Here is a 24,779-nt window from a genome sequence, read left to right as displayed (position 1 = left end):
AAGCGCTGAGTCTTATCCACTGGACCACCAGGGAATTCCCTAACTTCCTTTAAGGAATAATTTATATTTAAACCATGGGTTAAAGTGGCCTTCTTCACCCATCAACATCAGAATCATGAAATATTATTTGAGAGAAAAGAGGAAATAGTGATTAGGAAATTTATTCCGCATTATTTTACAGATTCTTCATGACTCCTGGAAGCTTTGGTGATTAGTAGATACAGTTTATACTTGCATTGTTATAAACAGAAACAAATAATTTAAAAATTAAAGCACTGAATATATCCAAACATTTACTGTTTTGTCATATGATTATTTAAATTGGTTTAAATCCTTTCAGGAAGAATTTTAGATATAAATTTGAGTTTTCTAAAGAATACCATCTTTCATTGATATGTTACTTTATTCTACCCTTTCCTTCTCTATATGCTTCCACTAACTACAATTTACTAGGAGAATCCACATGGTATTCATGTGCCTGGCATACTAACATTTCTATTACATTAAAATAAAAAGAGAAAAATCACATAAGTTGAGTGTTCTTTCTTGAAAATCTTCAGCTAAATGAGATGCTGAGGTTTCAACTAAAGGTACCCAGGCTGAAGGTCCTTCCTGGGTGTTTTCCAGGAGGTTCTAAAACTAAGACAAGTTAATTACCTTTTATGATTTTATGACAAGTTAATTACCTTTGCATTTTTCCAGTTTGAAATACAGGGAGGAATCTTCCACTCTTGTTGTTCCTTCACGGTCATCTGAATTGAGAAAAGAGGAAGAGACATTTTTAGATTTATAGTCTAGCTAAAAACCTAAGTGTCATCTTTCTCTTCAAAGACAGCTCAGTATACACTACATATGGATGGATTTAGTCAAAGGTCCTAAATCCATTTGTTTGGTGGCACTATATACTATGTTCCCATATCATAGGTTCTAGTAATAACTTTAATATAAAAAATGGAAAATAATCTATAAATTATTTTTGACAGTTATAAAGGCTGGTTAATATTTTTACATATTTAAACTGATGTGACTTCTTTCAGATGAGACCTTGTTCTTTTAGTTGGGTAATAAAATATATCTAAAAAAAGCCACTTGGACTATCAAGCACAGACCTAATGATCCCAGGTACTTACTTCCTGTAACTATGATAACATTCTTCTTGTCAAATACCAGACCCTTTTCATTCCATTAAATGCAGGGGTTAGGTTAATAATAATAAAACGAATAGCTAACATTTTACATACATTCTCATAGGCACTCTGGAATTGCATGTTATAGTCTTGAGTGGGTCCCTATTTGATCTTGGAAAACAAATTAAAGAAACAATAAGTGTGGTGAAATGTAACTATACAGACATCTAGACTTTATTCTATGCGAGGTTATTTATAAAATTCGTAATCATGAGTACAAAAAGAGATTTTAAACTAGAGCAAAGATTACCTTTCGGCTAGGAGAATGCATGACGGGTGCAGGAGGAGAAGGTGGTCCCCGGGGAATTTTCTTATTAATCCTGAAGGATAAACCAAAGCACAACCACAGAGTGATACAGATTTTTCCTTTTCAGTTAATATGTCATCTCCCCTCCTCATTTTTTATTATGTAAAGCTTCAAACAGATACAAAAACAGAGAGTGTATAACAAACGTCCACCTATTATATAGCAACGCATTGAGAAGCTAGAGCTGGTATATTCAATTAAGAATGTGCAGATTCCGACCTGCTGAATGAGGGGCACAAGACACCCACCCAGGGTCCGCAGATAGCTCTCTCAGCATCCAAGTGCCCACTTTGGGGAAGTGAAACCCATTGGGTTGTTTCAATTAAAGGTGCAGTTTTAATACACCCACCTGAGGAAGTAGAGTCACAAGATTTATTATTACTTTCAGATCCCAGAAGTGAGGAGTGAGGAGCAGGGAAAGAACTGGAGGAAGGATAATCTTCTGTCCTAGGCCACAAGTGAGCAGGAGATAGAGAGCAGGGTAGCAATATCTATTACTTATAAGATAGTTGGGACAGAGGATACTAACTTTTCCTGGGGCTTAACTCTAAGTGGTTATAGTCACCCTTTGGTATCTGAGGAGGACTGGTTCCTGGACACCTGAGGATACCAAAAGCCGTGAATGCTCAAGTCCTTTACTACAGTGGCGCAGTGTCTGCATACAACCTATACACATCCTCCCATATACTTCAAATCATTTCTAGATTACATATAATACCTAATACAATGTAAATGTTATATAAATAGTTCTGGTAGGTGTGGCAAATTTAAGTTTTGTTTTTGAGAACTTTCTGGAATTTTTTTTCCTGAACTTTTTAAAAAAAATTATTCTTTTGGCCATTTCACGCGGCATGTGGGATCTTAGCTCCCCGACCAGGGACTGAACCCGTGCCCCCTGTAGTGGAAGCACGGAGTCCTAACCACTTGACCACCAGGGAAAACCCTCCTGAAATTTTTGATCTGTGGTTGGTTGGAACCACGGGTGTAGAACCTGCAGATACAAAGGGCCAACTATATTTTAAAAGGTTCCCTGGGAAAGGCAAAGTGGGAACTTATGACCGGCATCCTAAACACAAGTCCTAATCTAAACATCCAGTCTCTAGGTGTGAGCAGGGTTATCATACTGTAAAATGCCTAGGCAGCAACTCAGGGAAAAAAAGTTGTTTTTCTCAAAAGTTGTTTTTCTCATCACAACCACTCAGCTTCAACAATTATTAAAACACGGCCAACTCTGTCATCATCATTACCCACTTCACCTCCACACTATTAACATCATTTCATCGAGCAATACATTTTTGCCTTCTTAAGAAACAGCTTTATTGAGATACAACAAATGTACAATTAACTATACATGAAGTGTACAATCTGATTAACTTCTGATACAAGTAAATACCTGTGAAACCATCATCACAATAAAAATAGTGAAGATACCCATCACCTCCAAAAGTTTCTGCATGTCCCTTTGCCTATCCCTATTTTTCCTTTCATCACCTATCCATACTCCCTCCTTCCCAGCAGGCAACCACTGATCTACTTCCTGTCATCGTACACTAGTTTGCATTTTTTAGAGTTTTATATAAAAAGAATCATACAGTATGTATTTGTTTTTATCTCACTTCTTTCACTCAGCATAATTATTTTGAGATTCACCCATGTCACTTTACTGCATGTATTAAAGTTTATTCCGTTTTATTGCTCAACAGTATTCCACGTATAGATGTCTCACAATCTGTTTATCCATTTACATGTTGATATACATTTTCCTCCTTTGGTATCTTTTTTTAAGAATAGTGGTTCCTTCTCATGAAACCACCTACTTACTTGAACCTTGGAGGCTCCATCGGATCTTTCTGCATTTCCACCATTCGAATAACTCTCTGTTTAGCTCCAGAGTTGAAAGCCACTCCTTGTTGAGATGGTGTGTATCTAAAGAATGTAGATGAAACTAAAGGTATAACCAGTTCAAGTTTTCAATAGGTATTTTTCTTCTATTACAATCCTAAACTGGACTACACTGTCAATTTCTCTCACAAAGTATTAATTGAAAATTGCAACAATATTTAGGCAGAGCAGATAGCAACGGAGATAAGAGAACTAACAGCAATTCTGAGTTATAAGCACAATGTAAACTACAGTTGTATTAATTTGCAAATAATCCATCACAGTCCATTTTGAACCATGGAAGCCAGTGTTCAATTTCACAGATAAGAGGTCTAGAAAATAGCACCTATTTTGTAAGTCTGCATTTGAGGAAAAAATGCCTGATAATATCCTCAGCAAGCAACTTATAGTTAGTAGTTTTTGACTAAGCATAGGCTGTAAAACAGAAAGAATAATGGCAGCAGTCCTACCAGCTCTAAACTTTCTGTTAATATCTATATATGAATCATCTTTCCACATAAAGATTTAGTTGAGTAAAATCCCTCAAAATTTGTATTACAAGGATGGCTATTATTATATAAATGATATTAATATACTATTAATATTTATAGTATACTATTATATTAAATAATTATAATCGCATTATACTATGTTTCCAATATACTGTTATATATTATATAAAAATGGAAAACTATAATCATTGTGGTTTGCATCATATACTCTATGTAATAGTTAATTTCTAAAAACAAAAAATGTTTTTAAAGTAGCATAACAGCTAATATCTTAAAAGTGGATAGCTTAAAAAATTCTGCTTTCAACTGAATGCACGAAGAGTCAATAGGCTTCAAGTCATTATTTAAAAAACTGCATTTACAATTGTGACTAAAGATAGTGAAAGAATACCAGGACCCCCAACTCCAATCACTTTCAACATGAAACTAAAACCTCCAGGCATGATTCATACCGGATATACTGAGCAGGAGCCAGTTTATCAGCTGCTCGGACTGGCATGGCTGCAGCAACCTTCTGTGATACAGATTTTTCTAAGGCTACCCTTGTCTTTTCTGTTATCTGAAATAAGAAACAACACATTGAGTGGTTTGAAAGTTAATAAAGATGTAAAAAGTCATCTAAAATAATTATATATATCAATTCCCAGTTACCTCTTTAATGGCTTCTTCATCAGGTCTTTGAAGGTCTGGGTCATCTGCATTCATGACTTCTTTGGGAACCAGGTCAGTGTACTTGCTATAAATGACCTAAAATGTTCAAATACAAGCAGGCTTAAGAAAAGCAAAGAATGAAGAGAAGCAACCTCATTAAGTCATTTCAGAAGTCAAAATGTCCTCTCAGCACACTTACACATTTAGGACACAGATTTTGTCCTTTAGATTTTAAAACCAAGGAAGTTTAATAAAATATATATACACAAATTGCTGCCCTGGCTATAAAAGTTAATAATTTTCCTTTGACCTCATGCATTTAAATTATTTGAAATCTTCTAATCAAGTCAGTATCCAAATAAATTGTGCCAACAAAATCTTATGCATCAGTGATCCCCCCTCCTTTTTTTTTTTTTTTGCAGTACGTGGGCCTCTCACTGTTGTGGCCTCTCCCGTTGTGGAGCACAGGCTCTGGACGCGCAGGCTCAGCGGCCATGGCTCACAGGCCTAGCCGCTCCGCGGCATGTGGGATCTTCCCAGACTGGGGCACGAACCCGTGTCCCCTGCATCAGCAGGCGGACTCTCAACCACTGCACCACCAGGGGAGCCCAGTGATCCCTATTTTTGAGGCTCACTAGGACTTGAAATTAATGATGATATAAACTGCCTATAGCACCATTATCTTGGATTACAAGCTCACTGGAATTTAAGTCAGGTTACCGAATAATTTCCAAATTCAGGAGGCCTAAAAAATTTCATTGACCTCGCCCTACTTATAACGTTTGTCTTTTATGGCATCAACTCTATTCATAGACTATGAAAATGAACATATGCCATGGTCAAAAAAAACCAGAACACTTTCTTCCATGAAAAAAAAAAAATTCTATACACATACCTTATTTTACACTCATTATCCAAATTTAGGACTGTTATCTGATTGGTAGGCCTCTGCCAAATAGAATATTACTGACTTTCATGTCCATCTATCCTTTCGAATACTTCCATAATAATTTACATGGCAGATTTTATAGAAAAACAGAAGTACTAGAAATTTAACAAATAAGCAGCATTCTAGATTTTGCTGCTTGAGTTAGGAATTCTTTGACACACATAAAGATAAAGGACAACTTATAAATATGAAGGAAAACCAAATTCCTGGGCACTTGAGATCTTCAGAAATTTTCTGCAGAAGAAAATGTTTACTACTGTAAGTCAAAGTCTTATATCAATAATTGCATTCTACCATGACATTCCTTAAAATAGCTTAAAGGAAATGCATGCTATTGCTCATTTCTCACTCCAAACAACAGAGCAAAAAAACTTAATGGCCTATACGACATGACCTGGCTTTGCCTAGAGCTCCAATTTTCCCCTGTACCTCTCGCTCCCTCATTCATTATGCTTCAATCACATGGACTCTTCTGTTTTTCGAACACAACCTGCTTTCCCCCAATTCTGGGCTTTTACAGAGTATTGCTCCCGGTTCTTCAGTTGGGTTCTCAACCTGAGTCTTGGTTCAAAGGTCAGGTATGCAAGGGTGAGGCCTCCTATGACTGCCCTCACTAAAGGAGAAACCCCTCCCTACCCAATCATTGTCACAGAACTCTGTTTACTCTCTTCAAAGCACTGCTTACAGGATGAAATTATTATCTATTTAAAATCTTTACCTGTCTTCCCCATTAAAGTAATAACAATTATAATAGGTAACATTTATTAAGCACTTATTTTGTGCCACTGTTGTTTTGCTTTATATATATAAACTAACCTAACTTTCGCATCAATCCTATGAGGTGTGCACAATGATTATACCTATATTATTGATGAGGAATCTCTTATTCATTAAAGTATCTCCGGTACTTATAACAATGCCTGGTCCACAGGAGGCATTCGGTCAATAGTTTTTGTACAAATGATTGAATGTATGACATTGAGAGATGCTCTATTCTATGCTAAAGGTACATATATTTGGGGCCTGCAGAATGTTCTATATAAGCTGTTGATTTCCTGGAAAACCTGTATCATGACTATAGACTGAAATCTCTAGCTTGTTTTTCTCAGGAATAAGAAAAGGGATCAGGTAAGAAATGTAGATAATTTACCACAAAACACGTCTATTGATATGGGAGCTACTAGTGTCACCATCCTCTCAGAGTGTTCATTTTGGAAGGGACCCTAAAGTTCACTCCAGTGAAAAAAGCAAGGCTCAGTGCGTTAAGATCACACTGCTCGTCGCTTACCTCAAAAGTCTTACTTCTTGGGCTTCCCTGGTGGCGCAGCGGTTAAGAATCCGCCTGCCAATGCAGGGGACATGGGTTCGAGCTCTGGTCAGGGAAGATCCCACATGCCACAGAGCAACTAAGCCCGTACGCCACAACTACTGAGCCTGCGCTCTAGAGCCTACGAGCCACAACTACTGAGCCTGCATGCCGCAACTACTGAAGCCCGCGTGCCGAGAGCCCGTGCTCCACGACAAGAGAAGCCACCGCAGTGAGAAGCCCACGCACTGCAATGAAGAGCAGCCCTGGCTCGCCGCAACTAGAGAAAGCCCGCGTGCAGCAACAAAGACCCAATGCAGCCAACAATTAAAAAAAAAAAAGTCTTACTTCTTTTCAGTATGGAAAAAATCTATATCATAAGAATTAAAAGTTATGTAACAGTCTCTAGAAAATAATACCAAGACTATGAAGAGTTAATTACTTTTACACAGTAATTGCTACAGGAAGGGATTCTACTCCCTGGTAGTGTATATGCTCAACATAAAGTCTCAATACTAATTTAGCATACAAGAGCCATTTGCTGCTTCTTATTTGGGTATTCCAAAGTTAATAACCCTTTAAATGAGCATCAGTAAGATTCTAGCATTTCACAAAGCTGAGTGAAGGACATCTGAAGAGCAAGATTCCTCCATGGTATTAACTATAAAACCCCAAATTTGTATTGCCTGAGAACCAAATGTGCTGAAGAAACTCAGTATATCTCAGGGGGCAAAGGGGCTGGGGAGGATTATCCGAAAAATTACAATATACTTTCGAAGGTATCAGGAGCACAAATGAGTTTTGTGAACAAGATAAAGTAATAACTCATCTATGAAACAGAAGTTTTTTATTACTGAAAACTGGCAAAGGATTGGATTGACTAAAAGGATAAGATTGTCAGCATAGCTACCATTTCAGAGGTAGAAAGAAAACACTCTTTATAGACATAGTTTATAAAATCCTATGAACAAGGTAATAACATACAATTTATCCTGGGGTTAAGGTTGTTTGGAGTTTTTTTTGGGGGGGGAGCTGAGGAGTTGAAGGCATTCTTTTAGGCAATAACATGTATGTAACATTTCCTATTTAACGATTTCAGAAGGAAAAATGTAAACACCAGGCTTTTTATTTCAAGATTTATGACTGAAGTCACAATTGGAAAAAAAAATTTAAAAAGGATTTAGTTCTATTGAGATTTACTTAAATTTTTTTTTCTCCTTCCCAATTTTGTATTACTATTAAGTCTTTTTTTTTTTTTTTTTTTTTTTTTTTTGTGGTACACGGGCCTCTCACTGTTTTGTGGCCCCTCCTGTTGCAGAGCACAGGCTCCGGACACGCAGGCTCAGCGGTCATGGCTCACGGGCCCAGCCACTCCGCAGCATGTGGGATCTTCCTGGACCGGGGCACGAACCCGTGGCCCCTGCATCGGCAGGCGGACTCCCAACCACTGCGCCACCAGGGAAGCCCACTATTAAGTCTTGTACACAGTATTTACTTTACATTTAGAGAGATCAATGGCCTTAGACTTGCCCTAGAATATTATCCCTTGGAACCTTACCTTGTTCACCTCTTATACCTACAGCTAGCATTTTCCATTCTTGCTCTTTCACTATTAATATTTCAGTGAGAAGTCCCTGGTTTCTGAAGAATGCCAGATCCCTCTGATACAAATCAGAAACCACTGCACTATAGTGCAAATTCAATAATCCAATAAGCCATTTTCATCCTATGTCAAGGACCCTGCATATCAGCATTCTGAATGACAATGAATTTTTAAAAAATCTCATTTTGTGCATTTAGTAGCCAATTCCTACTTCTAAAACAGGAAAATCAGTGGTTCTAACACAGGGCAATGCTAACACCTCCAACTTCCCTCCCAGGGCCTTTGAAAATACATGAGATGTTTCTGTTTAAGACAATGGTGGGAGTGCAGGAGGGGGCACTACTGGCATTTAATAGGTAGTGCCAGTTATGTTGAACATAATACAATGCTCAAGACAGTCCCAAACAATCAAGAAGTGTCCCTCTCCTCCAAATGCCAATGCATAGTTAATGTGGAATTATTACATGCAGTCTAGAACTTCATGCATTAATACATCCACTTTCTAAAATAACATATTAATTAAATTTGTGTAAGGAATGCAAATGTATATTCCGGGGTATAGAGTCCAGCAAGGAAATACATCCATCATAAACGATGTTAGAATACTCCAGGTCGTCACTGTATTCAGTATCTTTCTGCTCATTGAGTGCCCTATTCTTTTTTTTTCTTAATCTTCATTGTGGTTATTTATTATGATTTTTTTTAAGCAGTCTTAGGAGCAGTTTTCAGAGCAGTTTTCGGTTCACAGCAAAATTAACAGGATGTAGAGAGATTTCCTATACACCCCACACATGTACAGACTTCCCCATTACAGTCAGGGTTAGTATGAACCTGAGAGTGGTACCCCTATAAACTACTAGTCTAGGGTTCATTTCCAGTGGCTGATTTCTAGGCAAACGTGTAAGGCTTTTACTGTGTAATGAACAATACTTTGGAGACCTTATTTGGCCAGAATACTGAAATCTAAAAATAAACAGTTCAGTTTTAACATTTCTACTCTACTTTCAATACAAAAGAATCACCAATATACATGTAAAATGGGCTAAAACTGTATTTCACTCAAAATTACACATCCTGTCAATATCCAATTATTGTCCTAAAATGCTGCTTTTTCCTAATAAATGAGAGGACAGGTAGCACATACCAATAAAGCATAGTTATTATTCCAGAGAAGGAGAGGTGCACCAAAACAAAGGTGAATGAAGGCCTTCATGGCCCAGGGTAAATTTCCAGTATATGCCCTGCATGTATAGGGACCTACTTTTCTTTTTGCAGGAGTGGACTGTGCTTTCTTAGTGGCTTCAGGAAAAGTGGTTTTCTGTTATTCAATAAATATTGCTATAATACCTCCAACAAACACTTCTGAATGCCTGTGTGTCAAGCTTTCAGGCACTAAGTTGGGTGCCAAAGAGGAAAATGAAAAGGTATAATCTCTGTACTCAAGGAGCTTTTAGTCAAATGACATAAAACATTATTAGTGAATGGATAACTACAACAAAAGGATAATTGCAACAAAATGGATAATTACAACTGCTACTTTACAGTAAACACAGGTAATAGGCAGGAAGGACACCCAATTTAGCTAGGGAGGATCAGGGAGAGTATCCTGGAATAGTGAAGAGCGAGTTGTGACTTGAAAGCAATAGAATTTAGTGAGAAAAAAGAATAGGGAGACAGCTTTCCCCAGCATAGGAGGGCGCCCAGGGGAGGCTCCCAAGGTAAGAAAGAACGTGCCATAGTAAGGGAGCTTCAAGAAGTTCCTCATAGCAGACATTCATAGGGAATGCCTGAAAGTTTCTTCTTCTTTAACCACCACCTGTTATGGTGATTATTTTGTGTTGAAAATAAGTAGAATGGCTAAAACTGGACTCTTTATTTTTAGATTTCAATATTCTGGTCATGAAAGTTGATGCTAGGCTAGAAAGGTAAGCAAGGGATCAAGTATTCCATAAGGTTCTTGGCTGGTTCTTATCCTGAAGGCTATGGAAAGATTTTAAGTGTGCATGCTTGTGTGTGTTTATGTGGGGGAGAGAGGGAGAGAAATAGAAAAACGTAAATGACTGTTTTTTTCAGGCAGGCAAGACAAATGCCAAGGAGGTGGGTTCAGACTCTGCTGCAGTAAATTAAGCAAGAAAAAATAAGGGTCTGAATTAAGTAGCAGAGAAGGGACAATACCAGAGAAATGTTAAGGAAATAAGAAAAGTCACCCCTTCATGGTGACTAACAGATGGAGGGTCTGAGGGAAACACAAAAGAATGGAATGATTATTAAGCAAAGGCTTTTTAGAGAACATACTGGCATTATGTGTCACATTTGAAGTGTGAATATCCTTTGACCCAATATATAGACTACTAAGAATTTATTTTACACAAATACTCATGTGCAAAAAGATGTTTATATATGGATCTTGAATACAGCACAGTGCGCAACTAAAAAATTGGAAACCACTAATGCTTAGAATATCTATATAGATTTTTCTTAATGAAAATCTTCAAAACATCTTAAGTAAAAAAATAAAAAAGCGTCTATGGGAGTTATGAGAATTAAAATCTCATTCATGTAAAAAAAATGTGTATGTTTGAGTGTATATGTGTGTGTGTGTGTATATATGTAAAGTGGGAATACATGTAAAGGTGAGGTTACAAAGAAAAGGGGGAGGGAAGAGATCCAGGATACACTAGAATACACTTGGCAAGATTAGGTTTAGATAGGAGAAGAGATTTGTTATAGAGACAAAAGGAATATTCAAGACAAAAAGACATGTGCAGGATAAAGAAAGCCGACAATTTTCTTCTAATAGTCTTATCTGCAAACAGATGGGGAGTCACCTGTTAAACTGAGAGGGGATGGAGAGGAGTAGGAGTTAGGTTTGGAGGAACATCAAGACAGCTCTGCTGAAACGTGAGATACAAATTTGCATGACTGCATAATTGTTTTCCCCCCAAACTAGCAGCCATGATGGAGGAGCAAAGGATGGTTTATCATTAGTGCTGTCTTACAGAGTAAAATGAAAATGTTTGGGAGAGAGAGAAGCAAAGGAAAGGTAGTGAAGGTTCTCAAGTAGTTTCCCCAATATCTTCAATTCTAAAGAGCCCTTTTACCTTTACTTGGAGTATTTATTTGTTAAAAAAAAAAAAAAAAAGAAAAAACTAGGTCTTAAAAACAGTTCCTTGGCTCTGAGTGTGGCTGCTCTGTGATGAGATTATTTTAAGTAAACTTCATTTTTGGTCTTTGGATTACTTTGTAAGCAGGGCCATCCTAAAAGTAGCAAGTGCTAGTTTTGTACTTAATCAAGGGAGAAAGAAGTTTATGTGATTAATTCTATTCAAATGAACCATTAAAATAATTAAGTATCTATGTACTCTTTAAGTACATGGAAGAGAAATAGAAAACTATAGACAAAACTAAATTTAATTTTTTTAGGGTGCTAGGATTGTAGATTTTTAAAAATTTGCTAGCCTTTAAAAAAGTTAGTACTGGGCTTCCCTGGTGGCGCAGTGGTTGGGAGTCCGCCTGCCGATGCAGGGGATACGGGTTCGTGCCCCGGTCCGGGAGGATCCCACGTGCCGCGGAGCGGCTGGGCCCGTGAGCCATGGCCGCTGAGCCTGCGCGTCCGGAGCCTGTGCCCCGCAATGGGAGAGGCCACAACAGTGAGAGGCCCGCGTACCACAAAAAAAAAAAAAAAAAAAAAAAAAAAAAAAAAGTTAGTACTATAAAAGAATTGTTTTTAATATACAGTGCTGTATGTCAATTATATCTCAATAAAACTAGAAGGGAAAAAAAAGAACTGTTTTTAAAATGTAAAACAAATACATAAAAACCCTTAAGTATACATAACCTATCATCAATTGGGGAATTTCAAAGGAGAAAGTCATTGCTGTTATGAAGTAATATTATATTGTTCATATTGTTATGAAGTCATCTTCAGTTAGCCTAAGTATATGTCACTATTACTTTTAACATAAACTAAATGGCCAGATCTATCATTTTTCATACAATTAAAAAAACTCCTCACAAAGTATTTATCAATGGAGAAAAAAAATCAATGAGAGGGTTACCTTGTCTTTTGACTGTCCCTGTCGAGCAATTGCATCATACTTAATTTTTCCTTCAGCATCCACCTGAATGGCCAGTGCATTTGACATTTTTTTCTTTCGTCCCATATCCAGGGGATACTGGGCCACGTGGATCTCTGGAAAAGCACCTCCATCTCCAAAATCCTATATATTAAAAAGAAATAAAAAGAATATTTATTAGTAGTTTCAGATTTAAGATATATTCACTCATTCAACAAATAACCATTGAATCCTTATTATGCTGGATGCTACAGAAATGGCAGTAAACAAAACAGAGGTCTCTGACCTTGTGGAGTGTACATTTTAGTGGGCAAAGATATAAAAAGCATAATTTTTGGCTTGTGATAAATGCCTTGAAGGCAATAAAGGGACTGGGAAGGGGGGCTATTTTCTTTATTATTTAAAAAATTAATTTATTTATTAATTTATTTTTGGCTGCATTGGGTCTTGTTGCTGTGCATGGGCTTTCTCTAGTTGCAGTGAACAGGGGCTACTCTTCCTTGCGGTGCACGGGCTTCTCATTGTGGAGGCTTCTCTTGCTGCTGAGCACAGGCTCTAGGTGCGCAGGCTTCAGTAGTTGTGGCTCGCGGGCTCTAGAGCGCAGGCTCAGTAGTGGCGCACAGGCACGGGCTCGAACCCGTGTCCCCTGCAGGTGGATTCTTAACCACTGCGCCACCAGGGAAGTCCCAAGAGGGGTTATTTTTGATAGTGTGGTCGGGATAACCTTTGTGAAGAGGTAACATGAGCTAAAGCCTGAATGATGAGAAATCTGTCATGGGAAGATCTGAAGGAAGCATTTTCTAGGCGGATTAAACAGCAAGTGTGAAGGCCCTGCTGCAAGAACGAGCTTGGCATGTCCTAGGAAATGAGTGTCCATTGGGGCAGTAGCTTATTGAGGGCAGAGGAGCAGACATATAGGTGATAAGTCTGCATGGGTGGACAAACACCAGATCACGAAAGGGCTTCTAGACCATGGCAAGGATGTGGATTTTATGTACATGACAGGAAGAAATTAAACAAAATGTTTAGCATAAGGAAAAGATTTTTCATTTTAGCATACATAATTTTCTTAGTGAAGGACAGGTCATGCTATAGTTAGAGCAAAAATGTAAAGTATTAGGGATTTCCCTGGTGGCCTAGTGGTTAGGATTCCGAGCTTTCACCACTGTGGCCCAGGTTCAATCCCTGGTCGGGGAACTGAGATCCCGCAAGCTAAGCAGCACAGCCAAAAAAAAAAAAAGTAAAGAATTATATTTCTTCTTCAGACTTTAACAGCATACTATTTATTCAGTGTTGTTCCATGAGAAGCAAATAAATAGGAAGGACCCAGAAATGAGTTTACCACATTTCTAATGATGATTATACAATTACTTAGAAGAGAATTAAGACTCCTAAAGTAGAACAAGCTAAGTCTGTCAATGAAGTTTAATATTACAAAAACGTGTACCATCAAATTAACATATGAATATTAAATATAATTTAAATAGTTTTGTTAAATTTAATAATACTTGCTTAGTACCTTATTATAATTTACAAAATATAATACATATATTCTCATTTAATTCTTGTACTTCTTCAACACCTCATATTTTCACATGGAAAAAATTCAAGTTTAGAAAAGTTAAAAGTGATTTTTCCAAGGTCTCATGGACAGCTACAAGGACCTGAATCCAGATCTTTTGACTCCAAAAGTCTTTAAATTTTTTACTAAACTGAAATACCCTGGCTCAAAAAAAGGCAAACCATTTCACTAAGAAATGAGAGAAAAAATATATTAATATTAATCATTTAGAAGGGGTTTGATGAAAAACATTATCAAAATAGCCACTTTTATATGATTTCCTCCTTCAAGAAATATTCCATTAGATCCTGGATATTAGATCCTGGATTTTCTAGGTACAACATGCTTACTTGCTAAAGAAAGGTATGACATTTTTTAAAACAAACAATAAAGCTAAAGGAGACGTTTTCTTGTAAATTAGGCAGAAAATGGTTAAGGTATTCCCAAGAAAGGTCCTACCTGTATCCAGGCCATCAATGTGACATGGGCTCAGATTTACTAGAGCTCTTCAACTATAATAAGCACTTCAAGACTGTAGATGTGGCATTACGTGGTCATAAAGCTTGCCAGAAAAATCATAGTTTTTACTTTAAAAACTAGAACAGGGCTTCCCTGGTGGCGCAGTGGTTGAGAGTCTGCCTGCCGATGCAGGGGACTCGGGTTCGTGCCCTGGTCCGGGAAGATCCCACATGCTGCGGAGCGGCTGGGCCCGTGAGCCACGGCCGCTGAGCCTGCGCGTCCGGAGCCTGTGCTCCACAACGGGAGAGGCCACAACAGTGAGAGGCCCGTGTACCGCAAAAAAATACAACCAAAACTAGAACAAAATGCTTTCTTCCACAGAACTTTCACTCTCCTCAAGAGGCACACACAGTATTTCTATTAGCTGGCCATTTTGGTTTGATTTTCAAATAAACTGTTCTGCTCCACCAGTATATATGACACTTTTTGATAGTCAAGTAAGATTTTAAAAGCTAATAGTACCTGAATGTCCTGATGCTGAAATGCAAGTAAGGATGAGATTTCTACTGTAGGTAAAATGATGCTTGCCACCCCACCCTAATCTGTCAAGAGGCCAAAAGTAGAGCATCTGTAACCCCTAAAAAGAAACACTCAAGCCTTCTGTTAGATAATGACAAGTTCTGTCTTTTTTGCCACAGATAAGACGGCATCACAGCTTCCTTAATATCTTTTATTTTGCTCTGCTTCTCACGAATTACATTATCAGTGAAAACAAAAGCAACAACAAAAATCCCATCATAAGTGTGGTAAGACTGGCTTCCACACACTAGAATTAATAAGGACCAGAGGACAGCTGAACAAAAACCAACCAAAGAAAGAAAAAAATCACCAGGGAATATGTTAGGAGAAGACATGATCTCTTTAGTTGAGTGTTCCTCTTCTAGGCTGTACAAAGAGTTTGGTAGGGCAGGGGTAATGACAAACATGAGAGAGGTTGAGAATACAGTTGCCTTCTTATAGGTGCTAAGCAACATATTTCAATCCACTGAATACTTAGTTCACTATGAGCACCACTTGCAGGCATATGAAAAAAAGCTAAGGACACTGGGTCCTTCCCATTTGTACAGTAAAATTATAAACATATAAAGACAGAACATGACAAAGTGATAAAATGAAAATAACTGGGTACAAACATGAATAGGCACAGAGGTTTTTAATAGGGCAGGTATATCCCTTGGGAATTGGAGGAGGAAAATTTGCAGGAGTCAGAATAAATACAGGGAGCTGGAGAACAGGAAGTGGCTTGGAGGAGGAAAGTCTCAAATGTTTGCATTTCTCTCTAAATTAAAAAAAAGGTGATAAAGCATGGGCAGAATGCCCTGGAATTAGGGATAGGAATAGGCATTGAACTGATGCACAAGATCCTGAGTAATTAGGAGAATAGGTGCTGCCAAAAAAGTTTGTTCTTTGGGAACAAGCTAGAGATATAAAAAGATCATTTCAGTAGGAAGGGTGGGAGGGAGGGAGACGCAAGAGGAAAGAGATATGGGAACATATGTGTATGTATAATTGATTCACTTTGTTGTAAAGCAGAAACTAACACACCATTGTAAAACAGTTATACTCCAAAAAAGATGTTAAAAAAAAATTAAAAATTAAAAAATAAAAAGATCATTTCAGAGTCCTCCTTCTCCCTCATTGCCTCCGAATCAACCAACAAATTCTGTCTCTTATACCTTCCCCCAAATTTATCTAATCTGTATGTTAGGATATATTAACATTCTCAAATTGAAGATAAGAAAACAGATGAAGAGAGCTTAGGATCTGTCCAGGGTTCCACAAAGAGTAAGGAACACAGCTATAATGCAAAACAATTAATTAAAAAGAACTCCTTGTCATTGTTCTATCCACTATACCAACAGGAAAGAAATCAGAAAAGGAAATGCTGCTGGAGTTTTTCCTGGAGGAAAGTTGTTTCTTCAGGGTGATGCGGCATTGTGCATGAAGGGGAGAGGGAAGGAAAGGCACCTGAACATGAAAACATTCTTTCATCTTTTTCCTCTTACTTTCCCATTATTTTCCATATACTATAATCCTCCCCAAACATAAAGGGTATGTTAGTTTCTTCTGTACATGAGTAACAGTTTGACATAAGAAGAGACATAAATTGTACGCTTCTCCAGTGATCATAAAGCAGTGAGAATAAGCAAGAAGAAAAAGCTCAATCTTCTGTGGGAAGTACATGTCTTGAGAGCTCACAACCAGAATTCTATCATACTGACATTCATATGCAGAAGTTCTAGGGTTTAAATTTATTTTACAAAGGTGCTATAATAATTTTCAGCACAATTATTTACCTCTAATAACCGAGGTATCCAGCCTTTCCGGTACCCGTATGGGGGAGGTTCTCTTCGGGAGGAGACCAGTGAGGTCTGTCGTGATCTCTGCGATCTTGCTTTTTCTTCAGCCTCAAGCTGGTCCTGAGATAGCTGAGTAGGTGCAGGTAAAAAGCTATAAGCAAAGATAATAAAAGTCAGAATTTTTAAAACTCTTATATTTGATTATTGCAATTTGGCCATCAGATACTATTTTCTTGTAATATTTTTCCCTTTGAGCAAAAGAACAAACTTTCCAATGATTTATGGCAGGATTATCAGTCATTTTATTATGCCTGGAAAGAAATAAGTACTAATAGACATACAGTAAAAAACATTTAACCAGGATGCAGGCAACTGGTTCCCAGAATAAAAAATTAACAGATATTTCACATAATAAACCATTGAGTTTTTATGCTTCCACCTTTCTTTTCTTATAATAAACAAGTAAATTTTCTCAATTACCAAGGGGTCAACTCTCTAGTATATGGTTTTCTTAGCGTCTTTACTATTCTTTTACTCCTTATTTTTAACTATTTTACTCTTAATGCTTCCTACTTTTAACTATTTTAGCATCAATACAAAAAAATAAATATTAGCACTGAATGCAACAAAGAGGTGGATAAAAAAAGAAAATGAGTTGCATATTTAAGTGTGTTTTCCCAAGGTATCTAGTTTAGAATGCAATTTAAAATTCAAGAGGTCAAAGATTCAAAGTAGAAATTCTAAAGATGTAATTTGGTACTCTTTAATCAAAGCAGCCTTTCTACTAAACCATTCTTAACTTTTAAGTATGATAAATGTTATTATAGAGATATCCCAAAGTACCACAAAAGGATTCCAGTATATGAATAATATATTTAATGGAAAAGTTAAGGTTCCTTTGTGATTCTTGACTAGTAAGAATATGTGAATAAGCAGTAGAGCTTATTTATTCAAAAATATTTAGTGGTTGCTGGGGTTCAGGCACTATGTTAGGTAGGCAATGACATGATGAACAGAAAAAGACAGCTGAGTCTTGCAGGGGAGAGAGACAATCAAAATCACACAAATCCATAGTAATCCACTTACTAAGTAATAAGAAAAAGTACAGAGTGTTATGACAGCATATGTCAGAGGGCTCTAATCCAGTCTGGCAGGTCAGGTAATGTGATGGCTAAGAACTCAGAGTTCAAATCCTGCCTATGCCACTCAGGAACCTGAATTAGTTGTTTACCTCTCTGAACCTCAGTTTTCTCATCTGTAATGACAGATCAAGAGATTACCTATCTCACAAAGCTGTAGTGAGTATTAAATGACAGTACCCATGAACCACTTGGCACGGTGTCTAAATACCATTCAGTATGTGTTTCATAAATCTTTGATTATTTGGAGCTGTTCCCCAATTCTCCCAGTTTGGGTTAGTTGCCCAAACTAACCACCCATGCTCTCACAAGACCCTCTATGTATCATTATTACAACATCTACCTTATTTATTGCTATCATCTATTTATTTACCTTTCTTTCTCTCATTAGACTGTAGGCAACTTGAGGACAGGAATCACGCTTCCTGTTTCTTTTATTCCTAACTCTCCACGCACTGTCTAGCTAGCTCACAGCAGGGCCTACTTCAATGTTGGCAAGAGAAATATATTCACTCTTCCCTTTGCACTCATTTTTATGTCACTTGTTCCTTTAAACAAGCCATCTCAGGATCTTTACATTTGCTTTCCCACTGCCATAAAGTATTCTATTTACTTATTAAGAAAACTCTTCCCCAGATTTTTTAGTGCTTCTTAGTATTCATGTCCCTTCTCAATTATACCTCCCAACAGCTGTTACATGACCACCTTGTCCAAAACAGCATTCCACCCCACATTTCGAGTCACTCTCTAACCCTTTATTTGTATTTTATTCTTAGTACTTACTACCTGAACTTGCATTACTGATTTGTTTACTCCTGCAGTCTGTCTTCCCTAGAATGTAAGTTCTGTGAGGATAAGAAGTTTGCCTGACTGATTCAATACTGTAAAACCAACTCTAGCCTGACATATGGTAGACTTTCAACACATGCGATTTACTAACTGGATGAATGGAGTCAAACGTTTTGGGCTTGTATCACAGTTGTTTTCAGTAAACCATGTATACCCAATACATAGGAGGAATACAAAGACAGTAACAAAGAAGCCAAAATATTTACTTATGTTTCATTTCTCTTGTCTTTACCTTCTGTTGGAAGAACCAGTCAGTAAAATGATCAAAAGGCAGAGTTTAGACAAACCAGTAAACAGGAAATCTGGCCTGGATTATGATGAGAACACACTCTAGCCTTCCAGGAGGTCTTAATTTTGTTGTTCCCTGTAAAGGATGATACTCCCATGAGGTACACTCCTATGGTGGGGGTGGGCTGCATAAGCCAGCAGAAAGTCTACCTCAGTGTTTCTCAACTGGGAGCAAAATATCTACAATGTAGACATTTGACAATGTCTGGAGACATCTTGATTGTTAGAACTTGGGAGGTAGGGGGTAGAAAGGGGTTTGGAGGTTCCACTGGCATCTAGTGGGTAGAGGCCAAAGATGCTGCTAAACATCTTAATATGCACAGGACAGTCCCATACAAGAATGAATTATCCAGTCCAAAACGTCAATAGTGCCACTGTGGAGACATCTTAGTCTATCCTTTCCCCTTTACTAAAGAAAGCATATTAAATGCAAGTGATATTATTAGATACATAACCTTAAATACACGAGTTCAGAAAGTTAAATCAGTATGACTTTAAATCTTTAGTTAGTAACACCAGGACTGTAACACATCAGCATGTCCAGTCCCTGCTGTTAAGAATCCCTGGTAGAGGGCTTCCCTGGTGGCGCAGTGGTTGAGAGTCCGCCTCCCGATGCAGGGGACACGGGTTCGTGCCCCATTCCGGGAGGATCCCACATGCCGCGGAGCGGCTGGGCCCGTGGGCCATGGCCGCTGAGCCTGCGTGTCCGGAGCCTGTGCTCTGCAATGGGAGAGGCCACAACAGTGAGAGGCCCGCGTACCACAAAAAAAAAAAAAAAAAAAAGAATCCCTGGTAGATTTCAGAGATAACAGTTCACCTGGAAACTTGAGACCATCTCTAGAAACCAAATCAGCTAAAACTCAACAAAATCAGAAAGCTATGTAAGTCAAGCTATTTAAAGACTGCACTCTGACCCTGCAATTTTAAGGAAAAAATAATAATAATTTTTTGGCCACGCCACGTAGTTCCCCCAACCAGGGATTGAACATGCGTCCCCTGCATTGGAAGCGCTGAGTGTTAACCACTGGACCACCAGGAAGTCCCTGCCACTGCAGTTTTAAGCACACAATACCCACAATATCTCTGATATTTTTCCTTTGTGTCCTTTTCAAATTCCATCGTTTCCACAAAGCCTTTCCTCATAACTCAACTAGTCTTTGTCACACTTCTCCCATCTGGAGTGCATTCAATCAAATGTTTGCTGCCTGCAACATTTACTAAAGAAAACGCTCCATTTCATTCAGCTCATTCCATCTAATTCTTTTTGCAGTTAAGGTCTGTACTACACAATAAGCATTCTGTGTTGTTCTTTGTTTCGTATCTGTATGCCTTGTACCCCATCTTCCCTGCAGCCAAAGACTGTCAGATTTCCTTCTCTATACACACAAGCCGTAGGATAGAGCAAGGCACCCAAAAGTAATTCCCAAAAGAATTTTCTGATTCAAATATGTTTAGGATTCGTAACTGTCATCAGCCAGGAAAAACGTATGTGAGGAGAATGAAGGGTGTTTAGGGAACTCAAGCGTATGTACTGACATGATTACTTTCTTTACCCTCTGTGACACTTAACTTCTGTTGCGTTCGTTCGCATGGAAACTTTTTCTATTTAGATGGGGCAGCAAGGTCGACAACTAATAGGAGTTACGTAACTCCTTGGAATCTCCCCCTTAAGCATCTTTCTCTTAAAGGCGCGGACCACTTTACTTGCGGTTGCCAAGGCAACCGAGACAGCAAAAATCCGAAGTGGTTCCAGCAACGGGAAGAAATTCTAAGGCCCAAAGTTAAAGTGCGGAGCACCGGCGCGAATTAGTAGACAGCGGCCACTAATGTGGCTGATTTTAAATCTCCGTTCAGTGCCGCGCGCGCCTCCCCCCCTTTTTTTCCAGGAATCCTTGTTTCGGGACAGACAGGAGAGAGACTTCGGCAGGCGAACGGCAGTAAGCCAGGCGGTCGCCTCCCACCCGCTTCACTCTGCCAAGACAAATAAGCCACTGCCCTCCAAACTCCCATCGCGCCCACCCGAGCCGCGGACCCGAGGGAGCTCTCTCCACACCCCCAAGATGTTTAAGGGAAAACACACGCGACTCCCTGGCATCTTAAGCCAGAAAACTATTCGCCACGCCGCGGCTTTCGGTCCTAGTGAGGGGGCGAACTCAACCCGGGAAGCCGCTCAGGAAAGACCCCAGCTTCGGAGAGGCCTAGTCGCCCCGGCGGCAGGCGAGAGGGCCTAGCCGTGGCCTCAGCCTATGTCGCTCTGTGGCCCGGGCCGGGTTACTGCCCGGAGAGTGTGGGCCGAGAAATGAAAAAGGTGGGTACTCCCAGACCCTTCCGTATCGAGGAGCCAAACCAACAACCCACCTGGTGAGCGCCATCTTCTTCCGCTTCTTCCAGAGCGAGCGACAGCACCGCGGGGCGGGTCTTTTCCGGCAGAGAGTTGGGGTAAGGAAGGAGCGCGCGGTGCGCAGGCGCCTTTAGCCGAATGGCCTTCTGGGATTTGTAGTTCTTTGAAGAAGACTATAATTCGGTTCTCTTCTAACCGGAGTTATCACAGGATAAGCGCTTCAGTTAAGAAAAAGCAAAGGCATCACTCTTCCACTGTGACACGATAGAGCGTTCTCTAGGCAAAATACTAACGAAGTTGAGATGCCTTTTAAGTCTCTTTATTTTATTGTACACTTAATCTCATTTTCCTTGTTGGGGTCCCAAATACGAAAGCCTTCCGGGGGCGGCAATGTTAAATAAAAGAGTGGGAAATCGTGAGACTGGCGAATGGAGAATTATTGGACGCTGTGAAAACATTCACACTCAAAAATGTTTACACCCTGTCTTCTTTCTCCACACTCCACCTCCAAAACACTCTCCGGGTGGGAGGTATTGTGTGATCCTTAGTAAGTTACCTTTAGAACACTCCTTATGTGTATTATGTATGTATGTTTTTATATATGTAGGTGTTTTAGATAGATTGTCTTTTACATAGATTATGGATTAAACACAGTCTTTGATGAAGTGATAGGATAAATGAAATCTTCAAAATATTGGGGAGAGGGAGGTGGGTGGAATATACTGTAGATGAAACAAGAATAGCTATGAGTTTTGATCACTGTTGAGGCTAGATAATGCGGAAATGGATATTTATTATATTATTCTCTCTACTCTTGTATAAGTTTGAAATCTTCCATGATGTAGAAACGAACTTTTAATAGCAGTATAGCACACATACAGAAAGGTGTATGCACTCAGTGTACAGCACTTTGAATTTTTCCAAACCTCACACACTAGTTTGAGCTGCAGCAGAAGCGCCCCGCCTTCAAGATCACTTGATTTCTGGTGTGACAAGATGTTCAAGGCTCATTTAGTACTTCTTCTGCCCCAGACCTTGAATCAGTCCTTTTCCCAAGAAGCTTTTCTTTAAGTGGAAAGTGATATTTAAAGAAAACGATCTGGGGGGCTTCCCTGGTAGCGCAGGGGTTGAGAGTCTGCCTGCCAATGCAGGGGACACAGGTTTGTGCCCCGGTCCGAGAAGATCCCACATGCCTCGGAGCGGCTAGGCCCGTGAGCCACGGCTACTGAGCCTGCGCGTCTGGAGCCTGTGCTCCGCAACGGGAGAGGCCACAACAGTGAGAGGCCCACGTACCAAAATAAATAAATAAGTAAAAAAATAAAACAATCTGGATGCTAAATGCTCATCGTTACTGGGCAATTATTGTTTGTAAGGCTTTTCAGTGGACAGAGCTAAAAAATTCACATATACACATATTTTTTGAGAAAATGCATCATGCATTTATACTAAAATTCCAATCCAAGTTTAGGATTATACAGATTTTACTTTGATTTTATATGTGTATCTCTTCTGAAAATCTCAGTACCTAATGGTGTTAACTTAATTATTCATTTGCCTTATACTACTATATACATAATGGTTTCAGAATAACATTTCTAATATGATTACTAAACATATGCCTAATGATAATAGTTTCTGAATTGTTTTTCAAGTCTTTTTTGTCCTCAGGGTATATCTCTCTAGGCATGTACAGTCAGGTTGCATTGCTTTAAAGTGACGTGTAATAATTCCTCCGTGTGTGATTATGCCACTAACTTGATACCCAGTTAGGTCTGAATATTTCATTTTGCTTTGGATTTTTGGGAGCTGCCGTAAAAAAAAAAAAAAAAAAAAAAGAAATAGTTTTGTGGGGCTTCCCTGGTGGCGCAGTGGTTGAGAGTCTGCCTGCTGATGCAGGGGTCACGGGTTCGTGCCCCGGTCAGGGAAGATCCCACATGCCGCGGAGTGGCTTGGCCCGTCAGCCGTGGCCCCTGAGCCTGGGCGTCCGGAGCCTGTGCTCCGCAACGGGAGAGGCCACAACAGCGAGAGGCCCTCATACCGCAAATAAATAAATAAATAAATAAATAAAATATATATAGTTTTGTGAAACGGTTATATGGTTTCAAATCCAAAATTTACCAAGCAGGTAGTACATTTAGAGAAGTCTAGATTATTTCCCTGTCTCTTCCTTCTTTTTCCTTTCCTCACCCTGTAGATAACATTTTAAAATATTTTTTATAGTTTATCCTTCCATTTAAAAGTATACACAAATAAGTACATATATATTGTTTTATAAATTTAATTAATTAATTTATTTATTTTTTGGCTGTGTTGGGTCTTCGTTGCTGCATGTGGGTTTCTCTAGTTGTGATGAAAGATGGCCACTCTTAGTTGCGGTGAGCATGCTTCTCATTGCAGTGGCTTCTCTTGTTGCAGAGCACAGGCTCTAGGTGCACAGTCTTCAGTAGTTGTGGCATGCAGGCTCCATAGTTGTGGCTTGTGGGCTCTAGAGAGCAGGCTCAGTAGTTGAGCGTGGGCTTAGTTGCTCCATGCATATGGGATCTTCCCAGACCAGGGCTTGAACCCATGTCCCATGAATTGGCAGGCGGATTCTTAACCACTGCACCACCAGGGAAGTCCCCATATATATTTTTTATACTTCTTTTTCTTTCTTAGACAAGTAGCAGATACCATACACACTTTTCTTCACTTTGCTTTTTTCCACTTGTTAATATATCTTGGAGATCACTCCTTTGAAGTATATAGAGATTACATCGCAGGTTCTGAACAGAGAAAAAACTTGATCTGACGTATGTTTTTAAGACGATCATTATGACTACTATGTTAAACATGGATTCCAAGAAGCAAGGAAGGAAATGGGGAGACCAATGCGTAGCTTTTGAGATAATTTGGGGAGAGATGTTGATGGCTTAGGCAGGGAGTTAGTAGTGGATATGGTAAGAAGTTGGAATCTGGATCTATTTTGAAGGTATAAGCAACAAATTTATTTATTTACTTATTTATTTATTTTTTGCGGTATGCGGACCTCTCACTGTGTGGCCTCTCCCGTTGCGGAGCACAGGCTCCAGACATGCAGGCTCAGCGGCCATGGCTCACGGGCCCAGCCGTTCCGCGGCATGTGGGATCCTCCCGGACCAGGGCACGAACCCGTGTCCCCTGCATCGGCAGGCGGACTCTCAACCACTGTGCCACCAGGGAAGCCCTAAGCAACAAATTTTGGTGATGGAATTGATGTGAGGTATGAAAGAGAGTAATCAAGGATGACTCCAACCAGGATAGAGTTGCCATTTACTGAGATGGGAAAACTGCA

The 24,779-nt window shown here is 39.1% G+C and overlaps 1 protein-coding gene across 1 annotated transcript in view; it reads right to left on the bottom strand.

Annotated features, from left to right (window-relative positions):
- SNW1 (SNW domain containing 1) overlaps positions 1 to 24,779 on the bottom strand; it is a 55,264-nt gene that overhangs the window by 14,913 nt on the left and 15,572 nt on the right. The window contains exons 2-9 of the mRNA XM_059057629.2: positions 21,487 to 21,745; positions 16,850 to 17,003; positions 12,455 to 12,616; positions 4,539 to 4,634; positions 4,340 to 4,446; positions 3,316 to 3,420; positions 1,438 to 1,507; positions 687 to 752 (exon numbers count right to left, since the gene is read on the bottom strand). Of these exons, the coding sequence (XP_058913612.1) occupies positions 687 to 752; positions 1,438 to 1,507; positions 3,316 to 3,420; positions 4,340 to 4,446; positions 4,539 to 4,634; positions 12,455 to 12,616; positions 16,850 to 17,003; positions 21,487 to 21,500 (774 nt within the window). The 5' untranslated portion in view covers positions 21,501 to 21,745. The remainder of the gene's footprint in view (positions 1 to 686; positions 753 to 1,437; positions 1,508 to 3,315; positions 3,421 to 4,339; positions 4,447 to 4,538; positions 4,635 to 12,454; positions 12,617 to 16,849; positions 17,004 to 21,486; positions 21,746 to 24,779) is intronic.

Source organism: Kogia breviceps, chromosome 3 (genome assembly GCF_026419965.1).
Source record: "Kogia breviceps isolate mKogBre1 chromosome 3, mKogBre1 haplotype 1, whole genome shotgun sequence".
Lineage (NCBI taxonomy): Eukaryota > Metazoa > Chordata > Mammalia > Artiodactyla > Physeteridae > Kogia > Kogia breviceps.
This window is presented reverse-complemented; position numbering and strand designations above follow the sequence as displayed.